General features: G+C 37.3%; 1 protein-coding gene across 1 annotated transcript; it reads right to left on the reverse strand.

Moving 5' to 3' along the window:
- Positions 1-681: 681 nt before the first annotated feature.
- On the reverse strand, positions 682-10,387 carry LOC311294781 (uncharacterized protein; the record flags this gene model as incomplete). Its single annotated transcript, XM_084415810.1, has 2 exons — positions 682-2,979; positions 10,201-10,387. 2 exons carry the CDS (start codon positions 10,385-10,387, stop codon positions 1,853-1,855), a joined length of 1,314 nt encoding a protein of 437 aa, XP_084271936.1. The 3' UTR covers positions 682-1,852.
- Between the last annotated feature and the right edge of the window lie 3,264 nt (positions 10,388-13,651).

Consider the following 13,651-nt stretch of genomic DNA (forward strand, 5'->3'; position numbering starts at 1 on the left):
TACAAGCCAAGAATACTTAGAATACTTAATTATACTTTTAAGTATATCTCGATCAACAAGTATATGCTAAATATACTTCAGACTTCTCTGTCAGTATAAGTCAAGTATACTTAAGTGGAATTTGAAGTTTATTTCTGAGAAGTACATAAAGTATATTTCTGAGAAGTACATAAAAAGTAGACTAAAAGTATACTTTCTTATTTTATAGTTTAAAAGAAGTATACCAATAGCACACTTGAATAAACTTCTTTTTCGTAAGGGATCCCAGAGTCTTCACTTGCTGTAGCAGGAGGAGCAGAACTACAGAGCGAAGGAGAAGGGCTATCGCGACTGACTGACGGTGGATAACTTTCATCGCTGGTTGTGCTGCTTCTGTTGTTTATGTCGCTTGTTTCAATGCCACAATTAATGGTGGTGACGGCTGGAGAACCACCCCAGATCTGCTCACAGAGTTCAAAGTACAGTAGTAGTACCACTCTTCCATGGCCGCTTCTCCTTCCGGAGTCTACTGCATGCCTTTATTTAAGCCTGTGTTTTATCTATGCAAGAGAATTTAACCCTTTAAGCATGTGCAATGTTTCAGATAGTATGGCAAGTGTAAACACATGAATCGGATATGGGTCACAGTTAAAAGAACGTGTAAACGGACGATCAAAAAAATCAGATAAAGGCAACAAATCAGAATTGGGCATCAAGACCTACAGTGTAAACGAGGCCTTAGATTCTTTAATAGTGCTGGCAAAAAAGACAATAAAAAAATTAAACAATTTATAGGTTTAATTGCATCTGAATGGCGAGATAATTGTAGGGGTATAAGCGGGGCACAAGCCACAGGGCTAGATGTAACACACTTGCATTTACTAGTTGCCATATCAACACTATATAGAGAAAAAAATTGCGCCAAAATTAAGAAATCTTTGGGAGACATCACTAAACGTTTATTTAACCATTGCAAAAAATACATTTCTGAAGTTAATTTTTCATCTCTGTTTTTTGTTTATTTAATACGAGACAAATCTGAAATTATTTTAATCTTATCTGTTATTTAACAGTTGTTAAATAACTATTTAACTAGTTGCTAACCAGCAGAAGACACTAGCCTGGTTTAAATCTCAAATCAGCAACTCAAGCACCAGAATCTACCACCAAAGACACACTGAATATAATGCCCTGAATTAGCATTAAACCAGAAGATGACCTCATTTAAACATGAACCGCTATCCAACACAATTTTCCGATGCTCTATGAAATTCAATGAGAAAATATAATCCTCAAAATATGATTCGTTAGCATCAAAGGTACAAAAAAGAAAGGCTCAAAAGCAGAGTTTGGCGAGTCGTGCCTTCTCCTCGAAAAGATCGGGGACCGGCTCGTCGCTCTTAGCAGCCTCACCATAGACCTAAAGAAAAAGTCTTGAGGGTTTTCTGTAATTTACAGCTCTCAAAAGTATAATATCTGCATTATTTTATAGATTAAAAACAGAGGGCATAATTGTATTTGTTGGATACCGACACATGTTGGGATAATGGAATAAAGCTGGTTATGAGTTAGCAACAACAACAAAAAATCACTAAGAAATGTTTGTTGGATAATAAAGTAGTCTGATCCTCTGGGGTGGATGAGGCACTATTCTCATGAAAGAATACAATGCAGAGACATCACCCATGCAAGAGAAAGATGTGCAGTAGATGGCGGTTTTTAGCTTTTTTAACACTGTTTTAGCATAAGAAACAGCATTTATTGGACAGTTCATGTCTGATATGGTCCTGATTTATGTTATTGAGTCACGTTTGATGAGGACGCAGCATTGCATTTGAAAGAGCTGGATCTGAAGATTAATTAAAACATTATATCATGATTTCAGACATTTGTTTTTTGTATGATAGAGTAGAGAAGCTGAATGAGGGAAACTCTTCCCACACCGAGGGCAGTGATACGGTTTCTCTCCAGTGTGGATCCGCTCATGTGTTTTCATGTGTCCTGACTGACTGAATCTCTTCTCACAGTGTGAACACTTATAAGGTTTTTCTCCAGTGTGGATCCACTCATGTGTTTTTAGAGATGATGACGTACTGAATCTCTTGTCACAGTGTGAACACTTGTAAGGTTTTTCTCCAGTGTGAATTCTCTGGTGCTGTTTCAGTTCAGCATTTCTAATAAAAGTCTTTCCACAATCAAAGCACATGTAATCCTTTACAACACTGTGTATTTTCTGGTGTAATTTTAAAGCACTCAGGTGATTAAAACTCTTTCCACAAAAAGAACACACGTGAAGCTTCTCCTTTGTATGAACTTTCAGATGGTCCTTCAGTGTACCTGCCCTAACAAAGTTTTTACCGCACTGATCACAGTTAAATGGTCTTTCTCCTGAATGATAACGCAGATGTGATTTAAAAGAGCCTAATTGTGTGAAACTCTTCCCACACTGATCACATGTGTGCAGATTCTCTCCAGTGTGGATTTTCATGTGTTGCTTAAAGTGTGCTTTTTGTGTGAAACTCTTCCCACACTGATCACATGTGAAAGGTTTCTCTGCAGTGTGGATTTTCATGTGTTCATTAAGGTGTCCTTTTTGTGTGAAACTCTTCCCACACTGAACACATGTGAAAGGTTTCTCTGCAGTGTGGATTTTCATGTGAACATTAAGGTGTCCTTTGTATGTGAAACTCTTCCCGCACTGATCACATGTGTGTGGCCTCTCTCCGGTGTGAATTTTCATGTGTTCCTTAAGTTTTCCTTTTAGTGTGAAACTCTTCCCACACTGATCACATGTGAAAGGTTTCTCTGCAGTGTGAATTCTCATGTGAAGTTTAAGACTTTGTTTGTATGAGAAACTCTTTCCACACTGAGAGCAGGTGAAAGATTTGTTTGATCTTCTTTTCTGTGAGTGACTCAAAGATTTATTTCCTTTTTTGACATCATGTTGTTTCTCCTCCGCTTCACTCAGTTCTTCACTCTCCTCATTCTCCTCCTGCAAGTCTAAAATGAAAGTAAAAAAGTTTTCTGTAAATTCTCAAAGAGAGAAATGTGAAGGGGAAAAGTGAACACTGATGTAACAGCAGAAAGTAGACAGACGCTATATGAAAGTTATAACTGCACACCGATAACAGCGCGAGTCCTGATTTTCACCTCTTCTACTGCGTTTAAAATGTGTAAATTGGCAAGACAAAACACGTCCAAATGAGACTTTCGGCAACGTTAACTTTCACTCTAAAATGGTAAAACTTAGCAGTTAATCCACGAATCACATGCGTGCCGAACCGTGGGGCCTGTCCCGTATGGATCACAGATCAAATACGATCCGTTGCACCCCTAATAATTAATGAACACAACACACTTATCATCATGATTGCTTACCAAATTTTACCAAAGATGGAGAAAACTCCTACTCCAGTAAGTAAACATGTCCCTGTCATGTTGGCAGGGACGTGCACAGACATTTTGAGGGGCAGGGGCTCAAGTGAAATAAAGGGCACTTTTTTTAAACAAAAAAGTATATACAGTGCTATGCATAAGTTTAGACACCCATGCTAAAGTTGACTAAAAAGAGGAATAAAAAATCATCTTTTGGAAATTGAACTTAATGCCTTAATTAAAAAAATTAGGAAAAATCCAACCTTTAAAGACACCAATTTTCTTTGTGAATGAATAATGTATCGTAAATAAATAAATGTTCTTCCTTAAAATACAGGGTGCATAAGTTTGGACACCCCTATGTTAAATTCCCATAGAGGCAGGCAGATTTTTATTTTTAAAGGCCAGTTACTTCATGGATCCAGGATACTATGCATCCTGATAAAGTTCCCTTGGCCTTTGGAAGTAAAATAGCCCCACATCATCACATAGCCTTCACCATACCTAGAGATTGGCATGGAGTACTTTCCATAAGATCATCTCTCAATGCAAATCAAACTAGCTATTAGGCTAACTGAAATAAAACCATGCAGTATCCTGGATCCATGAAGTAACTGGCCTTTAAAAATAAAAATCTGCCTGCCTCTATGGGCATTAGGCGTCAACTAGTTAAAATGCGCACATTTGCATCTAATTGACAGGGCAATGCAGGTAAATAGGATTGGATAAACAAAATAACTAAAGCAATCACCTTGAAATATGCTTATTTTATTTCTAACTTATTTTATTACATGGCTTGGTTGAATTCCAATGTAGAATGCGGTCTGTTATTTCATGATAACAGACCGCTGTGCGGAGTATAACAGACCGTTGCCATGAAAAACAGAGCGTTGCTATGGACTCACAGGATACGCACAACCGGCGTAGCGTCATAGAACGTCTCTGAAAAGGTTCACGCCCACTTTTAGGGGAAAACAAACCGGAGACCGCCATACACAGTATCGGATTTAGGACGTGTACTAACCCTTACAAACATGCCAAAGAGTTGTTGTGTGGTTGGGTGCACCAATAATATTTGTTAAAACCCAAAATTGAAATTTATTCCTTTGTATTCCTTACATTTCCATGTATTTATGCCAATCTCTGCCTGCCATCGTCATCCATATCTTGCTGTTATGGAAATATCATGATTTACGGATATGCTATCGAAAGCTAAATCAGGCTAGTTGTATGGCTGGACAGAAAAGTGCACTCAGTAGTTACTCTAAATAGCTACTCTAAATATAAAGACATAATATATACATTTAAAGATGTTTATTTCTTAAAACCGAAGTAAAATCATTCACTGGCTACCTGGTGACTCGATGAGGTACGAGTAAATGTCCGGGTAAGACACTTCTGGCCACTGGGTGAGGTTGTTAGATTTGACGCTGGTAGGATGAAAGGGACATGTTTTTAAGTCGCCCAAATTAAGTTTATAAATTTATCGTTCACGGTCTATGGAAGACAGGGTGGACATATAATAACGAGTGGTGTGGCGCAATGGATAAGACACATGCCTTTGGTGTGAGAGACCCGGGTTCGAATCCACTGTGAGACACCATTGTGTCCCTGAGCAAGACACTTAACCCCTAGTTGCTCCAGAGGCGTGCGACCTCTGACCACTGATCTATATAGAATGACTGGATAGCTCATGACGTCATGAACAGTGAAGCCACCGCGCCGCCATATTGGTATTCCCTAGTGAGCTCATGCGTTCTATTGAATCAATAGGAAATTTTATGATTTGACTGAAAAAACATTGCCTAACGAGACACCGTTTTAAAATCTAAAGTCTCCCTGCACATTTTTACAACGCAAACACCCTTAGCATTTAAATGGGTATTTGTTTAAAGTCGAATATTTTTCCAGCTTATTAAAAAACGGCAATTTCTTTGCAAAAGGAATTAAAAGCTGTACGAGAACACTAGTCGGCCTTCACTGAAAAGCTATCTTCACAGGTAAGAAAAACAGTTTGATATTATTAATTAAATAGTGAATGCTAAAGACCTATATTTTTTTGAATTGGTGAATATTCATGTGAATATTGTTTCGTAGCCACGTCCGAATTAATAATACCTCAGCACAATACTAATTTGTTCCCTCGTTTTATTATATTGTGGCCACGTTGTAATTCGTTAAATCAAAATGAGGGAGGGAATTAGTTAAACGTGTCCACGATTTATTAAAACGAAGGAACAAGTCGTCGTAACAACGAATTATTTAGATCAGTGGACAGAGCGCATACAAGCAGAAAGAGCCCCGGCCGCGCGCGCGCACTCTCAGAGCCTTCAAACAACACAAGCGCTGTATTGCTCTCTCTCCCTCGCGCATATCAACATCAATTCACACAATATTAAAAGGTCGGAAGACCGATTGTGTTTTATAGATTAGTAGTTTGTTCATATAAAGTGTTTGATTAGCAAGTTACATGTTCAGGAAATGCTTAATACAAATTGTATGGGTTAATGTAACGGTAAACGGACTCTGCACGAAGCTCTTTTGAAGCTGTCAAATGGTGTCGCTATTGGACACTTAATTGTGATTATTGCTGCTCTGGGGTTTCTTATAGGATACTGTTGACTGTTTTATCGTTGATTTTTGAAGATGCAGCAGCTCTTGCCTCGGAGAAAACAACACGGGCATAGCGACAATATTGCATATAAATTACTATAGGGCTTGAATTACAACCTGTGGGCACTTGTTATACATCCCTTTGTGAACGTCGTCTTACACTTGTATGCTGCACATCGGGTCATCTTAAAAGTGCTGTCGGAGCTACCAATCTCTGTATAACGGGCGTTGGATCCCTCTGCTGGTAGGGAATCGTAAGATGGCCGCTCGAACACTTCCGGTGGCTTCACTGCCTAGTGGCAGTTTAGAACGTCATGAGCTATCCAGTCATTATATAGATCAGTGCCTCTGACATGTATAGCAATTGTAAGTCGCTTTGGATAAAAGCGTCAGCTAAATGAATAAATGTAAATGTATATAATTCCTCGACATATTTCATCTAAGTGATTTCTGAAGTTATACGCGTCTGCCGGCTGTGTACGGACGTTGTTTTGTGCAGCTATTTTGTATTGAAGTCTATGGGAACTCTGGTTTGTTTTCCCCTAAAAAGGGGCGGTTACGAAATTGACAGTTAAGTTCCCGGATGTGCCGGTTGTATGTAGGGTGAATTGCCCTAATGTGGGACACTGCCTAATGTGGGACACCTAAGGTCTAGTGTTTGTAGGTCCCCCATAAATACATGAATGACAGTGAAACTATGGGTTAGACAAAGCTGTGGTGTCATGTGATCAAAATCACATGACCTATCAAATGTCCAATAATATCTGAGGGTGGAGCAATCATCAAACAGGAGGCACCTTGTGTGAAGACCATCCGAAGGCCAGTGACATAGAGTTTTAACCAGTTTAATATTAAGGAGTTAAATACATTTTAAACAATGCAATCCTGCAACTTTTTAGCCTAATATGCTTATGAAATGTTTGTCCATCAAAAAATAGTCTAACTTTGTGCGTATCAACTATATATTTTATATTTTTATCAAATTTCTTAGTGTCCCACATTAGGAAATGTGGTTTCCAAATCCGGGACAGTATGATCAGCCTAATGTGGGACAGTACTTCATTGAGTCAAAAATGTGTGGTGGGGCATGGTTTGTGGGACAAACATGGTTATTTACATGGTTTTAGTCTTGTAATGCAATATTACAATACTGTTAATGCAGATTTTTACAGTCATGTGATTTTTTTATTCTTGGAGGGTGGTTTGAAGGCTCTTTTGTGCGTGTGCATGCCTACATACGTGTGTGTGTCTCTCTCTATCTCTCTTTCTCTCTCTCTCTGTGTGTGTGTGTGTGTGTGTGTCATGTATGTGTCATGTATGTGTAAAAGGTATAGTTGACTTAAAATGAAAAATAGCTCTGAATTTAAAAATGCCGTAGAAAACCAATAAAGCAATTCCACTTTATTTTATGCATCTGATTAATTCAATGCACTCTCGGAAAAAAAGGTACAAAAGCTGTCACTGGGACAGTACCCTTCAAAAGGGTTATAATATGTACCATTTAGGTACTAATATGTACACGTTTGGTACCAATATGTACCTTTGAGGGACTTAAATGCACTCTTTAGGTACAAAGGTGTACCTTTTGAAAAGGTACCGCCACAGTGACAGCTTTTGTACCTTTTTTTCTGAGAGTGTGAAATGCATTTTAGATCACAATGGTAAAGGTGAGAAAGACAGGGACAGATTGGGGACACGTTCTGTCCCACATTAGGAAGCTGCAGTTTTTCTCAGACGACTTGCAATAAGAGCACTAATATGTCTATAATTTATCTTATGAATGGGTTATCTGAATTTTCTCTTTTGATTTGATTAGTATACATCCTGTTTTTTTTTAAATGGTATTGGGTGTGGATTTAATGTTTTGGTTACACATCGAAATATGTCACAGAAGTCTGAAGTGCAAAAAATGTCCCACATTAGGGCAATTCACCCTATTCTAAGTTTCTAACCGTAGAGACGGAGCGTACTATTTTCTTTAGCGGAAGCAATACAATCGGGTTTTAATCGGGAGAGAGAGAGAGAGAGAGAGAGAGAGAGAGAGCGCTTCAGAACTCCTGACCTGATATTTAGATATACTATTCTTCAATAAATATATTTGTTTGACAGGGAAGCTGTGTGCAAACAGGAATAGGCCTATATATTATTTTTCAAAAATAAAAAAAAGCACCCCAGAAAAAAGGGCACTTTCTCTCCAGGAATAAAAAGGGCAGGTGCTCAAGCCCCCTTTGATGTCTATGTGTGCACGTGCCTGCATGTTGGTACTCAAAAGCGTTTCCCTCCACGTTTTCTTGTGCCCATCGTTCATTCTTACCACATGTGCACCAGTTATATATGTGCACCCCTCACTATAAATAAGTATTTGGTTCATTTACGCAAAAATTGCCTTCCTGTTTCCTATTCAGGAAAAAAATATTTAGTTAAAACAAATTGTTTAACATTTATATTTTATGTTTACTTCTAGAAATTAATAAAATCATGTGAATGTCAAATCTTTTCAATATTTACAACAAAAGTTCAGTAACATGGTTGCAAAAATTGTGAACCAGATGTAAAATGTTAAATAAAACCCCTTGGATAGTATTTAGGTCAAATTCCTGATGTTGACAACTAGGGATGCACAGATACCATATTTTCATAAACCATCCGATATTCCAGATTCTTAGTATCGGCTGATACCGATCCGAAAACATTGCTGTTTTTTTCTTGATAATTGTAGTATATCTAGCTCTCTGTATGTGGAACTGGTTACTAAACACATTGCACTAAATACACACATTACTTATTATAGAGAATTATAGAGAAAAACAATAAATGAAAAAAAAATATATATATATATATATATATATATATATCAATCTACCACAACACAAAATATATTGTAAGGAGAGTGTAATTTTTCAGCACCAAAACTTTATTAAAAAAGTAATTTTAAGTTTAGTGGGGAACATTCTTATAAAATACATTCATGAAAAATGTATATTACATTAAGATTTATATTTATATACATCTAAGCTATTTTTAAGATTTATATAGAGAGATATTATTATTATGTTTTAAGTAAAATATTTAGTGTTTAAAACAATGCAATACAATTATGATTTCAAAGAGTATTGTTTTATTACACACAACACTCAAATATCTCAGACTGTTTGTCAAAAGTGCAAAATTGCAACAAATACAACATTGCAAGAACAAAATAGGCTATACATCCAACGTAAATTGCATGTAGAACATTTTCTCAAAAATACCGATTGTGAGATGGTTGCATTTTGGCAAGAAAATACATTGACCAACCGCTCACATGTGGCACTGGCAGGGAAAGAGCTATCTGGTGTAGTTGCAGTAGACTGAAACCTCATCCAAAACATTAACCTCCAATGTCAGTGAGCGAACCGTTAGCCGCAAGATGCGTGATTAAACAACAGGTGGCGGTAATGGCAAAAAATGAGTTTGTAATCTAATAAGAAGAAGAATATCCTTGCATCGCGCTGATTCGCGCAGGCTCGACAAAACGCAATGTAGCTTTTGCTCGCGCTACTTGCTGCAAAAAGTAGTTAGCTACTGGAAAAGCTACACTGTTTAAAAAGAAACTGAGCTACTGCCAAGCTACTGAAAAATGTAGTTAAGTTAGTAGCGTCGCTACTTGTAGTTAACTACTCCCCAACACTGTATATATATATATATAACTCCGGTTAGATAAGCAAATTCACAAACCTTTATCTACAGATTAAGTATAAAATAGGGGGTATTGAATAATCTCGGAGTGAGTTTTACCGCGCTGAGTGTCGTAACAGAGACACGCTGTTTAATGCTGAATAGAGGATGGCTGAGAAAGAGTTTCTGAAGAGTAAATAATAATCTGTCCAACACAACATACTGCACACAAACGTTTCAGGAGCTTTACCATGCTTTTTTGCCTGGAGCTTAACAGTAACAGCCATGAGTACGAAAAGTATTGGATGTGGATCAGTCCAAAAATGGCAGTATCGGAGCTGATAGATACTGAATATTGGATCAGTGCATATTGACAACCAATATAAATGTTTCATTTGAGTTTCAGGATATTTTCTATCCAGTTCATGGAAAGTGCCCTGTACGTTATTTTATTCCACAGCTCCTATAGCTTTCCTTTTTTTTTACTATAACCACAAAATCTGTCAAACTGCTTGAAGTTTTATAACCTTAATGATCTTCAGCATCATTAATAAAGAAACAAAAATAAACACCAACCTCTTTGTTCTTCAGTTTCTTCATCTTTTATCCTGCAGGACTCTGGATCACTCATGTTCTCACTGTCCTCAATCTTCTTCACTTGTAGATTGATGGGAATAATCCAGCATTTATTGGTGAACTGCAGTGGGAGGAGCTTCACTGAAGGGGAATCAGTGTGTGGTAGGAGGAGCAGATCTGCCCACATCAAAAATAAATCATCACTTTTGTTTTCACAATTTTACACATCATATTTTCAGCTATCAAAATGTACATTTGTACAAAACATGTAGAAAAACATGAATAAATACCAGAATTAAAATAATCCAAATATAAAGAAAATAAAAGAATGTAAATACAGTAGGATAAACTAAATTAAAACTAACCGATTAATAAAAAACAAATAACATTTAGATGTATTTTTATTAATTGTTTTTTAGTTTGTAGTCATTTTTACATAAAACATGGTTTATCACAGACTATAACAAAATAAATTGTAGATTTCAAAAGTGGTGATTATGCAGTTTGTCTCAGTCTGTTGACACCAGTGAAATGAGCTTTAAGTGTCAGTTTACAGGTGATTGAAGACATCAGCATAATGAATGAGCTGAAAACTATTAAACTATAGACATTCAAAATAGAGGCTTTTTAGCAGCTGTTAATAGTGACACTCCTGAAACAAGCTTTACAGATCAACAGCAGAGATCTGACTTTATTTGAGTCAGGATATGCTGAACTAAAAAAAACTGCTTTGTCATTATATTGTTTCTCACAATCTGAGACAAATAAAACATCAATAATACTTTTTTTAAAAAGCTAAAAAAAATACAAATGACACCAATCTTTGCAGTAGTTTTTTTTTTTTTTCTGCTTCTTTTATTTAGGAGACGTTTCATTCTACAGATAAATAACTAGTCTACCCTGACAGTGGGATAAGATATTCATTTGAACATAAATTTAGTTTGATTTTCCAATAACTACATTATCAATAAAGAAATTAGATCATTCATTTCTCACAGACTTAGTGTAAAATATTTAGAAGTAACATGAAATGTGGAATGGGTATTCAATTTCATTTTAACAATGTAAAGTAGGGTAAGTAAAGCATATTTTATGATTGTGTAAATATAAAAAGCACTGTAAACTCCCAATCTTATTTCAGAAGAGTGAGTCAACGCGGTGCACATTATAGACATCTTCCCAGTAAACCAAAAACACTTACAACTTTTCACAAAACAAATTCATACGCTCTCTCTGGGCCCTACACATACAGTGTTGTTTGCTAGTTTCAGCCCAACTAGCCTACGCTTAGATTGTTAAATCTGGATCTCAAAGTGCTGTGATTAACAGTGTCAAGACACAAGCAAACACTATATGAATGTTATAATGCAGAGCAAAAATTGGTTTGTTGGTCCGTTGCGTTGGATTTCTTTCATACCTCAAGCGAACCGTCCCAGAGTTTGTTTGCAATCAGTCCGAGACCATCTTGTTCAGGAGGTTTTGGAGCGATTGTTCTGGCGTGGCAGCTTGGAAAAAAATTGTATAAGGAGTCTTTTCATTCCTCTTCTAATAAATCACCAATGTCTCTTATTATCTGCAATTTCTAAACCTTTTTAGTTTTTATACACTGCAGTGAAGGAAAGTATTACAAATAAAATAGTGTTACGTTTTTTCTTTAGTGTGGATCTTTCATGTTTCCTAACTGACTGAAACTATTGTCACAGTGTGAACACTTGTAAGGTTTCTCTCAGTGTGAGTTTTCATGTGATCCTTCAGGACTGCTGTTCGTGCAAAACTCTTCCCACACTGATCACATGTGTACAGCTTCTCTCCAGTGTGGACCCTCTCATGTCTTTTCAGAGAAGATGAAATACTGAATCTCTTTATTAGCCTAATAATAGGCCTCAAGTGTAGTATACAATTCTGGATTCAGCCAGCCATGCATTATATGTCTTATGAGTAATACTGTAAATAATGAATCCACATGCTGGTTTATCATGAGTCTTTGTTCACCAGATTCCTTTTTTTCATAATATTTTAATACAAATCACTCTGAGATGTGTCAGAGCTCACGCCAAGAGCTGAAAATGAAATCTGTTATTTTTTTCAGCTCCAAGAAGCAGAAGTTTATTGAAATGACTTTGATACAATGATCACTGGATGACATCTGCAGTACACTAGTGTTATTTAAAAAAAGTAAATGATCTTTAGTTAGACTGTAGGCTACAAAGAGAAGTTGTAATAGTGAGGGTTTTATTCCCCACAACGTGCACAGAAGCATCTGCTTGAAACCAAACATTACATATACAACACAACAAAACTCAGTTACTTTTTTTTTTGCAATTTTTTTATTTTTTATAATAGATAGATAGATAGATAAATACTTTATTCATCCACTAGGGAAATTCAGGTTTCCAGTAGCAACAGCTAAAAAACAAACAAGACAGACAAGCTGCCGAATTAATAAATACAATTAAATTAAATTAAATTAAATTACACCCTGTTCACAGGGATAAATTAAAAAGCCGGATCGCCTGAGGGACAAACGACTTCCTCAGTCTGTCAGTAGAACAGGACAGAGAGAGCATCCTGTCGCTAAAGGTGCTCTTCTGTCTGATGATGATCTTGTGCAGTGGGTGTTGGGCATTGTCCAAGATGGAAAGAAGCTTGCTAAGGGTCCTTCTCTCTGCTACAGATGTTACAGAGTCAAGTTTCACACCCACCACAGAACCAGCCTTCTTCACCAGCTTATCCAGCCGCGTAGCATCCCTTTTTTTAATGCCGCTCCCCCAACATATCACAGCATAAAAAAGGACGCTAGCGATGACCGTCTGATAGAACATCTGCAGCAGCTTCTTACAGATATTGAAGGACCCTAGCCTTCTCAGGAAGTAGAGTCGACTCTGTCCCTTCCTGTATAGGGCATCTATGTTTTTGGACCAGTCCAGTCTCTCGTCCAACTGCAGACCTAGGTATTTGTAGGTTTGGACCACCTCAACACGGTCCCCTTCAATAAGCACAGGCTGCAGTTGGGGCCTTGGTCTCCGGAAGTCGACCACCATCTCCTTTGTTTTTGTAGTGTTAAGCTGCAGTTGGTTATAGCTACACCACTTCACAAAGTCCTTAATCAGGGTCCGATACTCACCCTCATCTCCATTCTTAATACACCCCACGATTACAGTGTCATCAGAATACTTCTGCATGTGACACAATTCAGAGTTGTACTTAAAATCGGAGGTGTACAAGGTGAACAAGACCGGGGAGAGCACTGTCCCCTGTGGTGCTCCTGTGCTACTGACTACGGTCTCAGAGATGCAGTCCCCCAGTCGAACATACTGTGATCTTTCAGTAAGGTAGTCTGTAATCCACGTTATTAGTTTTAGGTCCACACCCATCCCCGTCAGTTTGTCCTTCAGCATAGGGGGCTGGATGGTATTAAATGCGCTGGAGAAATCGAAAAACATGATTCTCA

Source organism: Rutilus rutilus, assembly GCF_951802725.1.
Source record: "Rutilus rutilus genome assembly, chromosome: 8".
NCBI classification, from domain to species: domain Eukaryota; kingdom Metazoa; phylum Chordata; class Actinopteri; order Cypriniformes; family Leuciscidae; genus Rutilus; species Rutilus rutilus.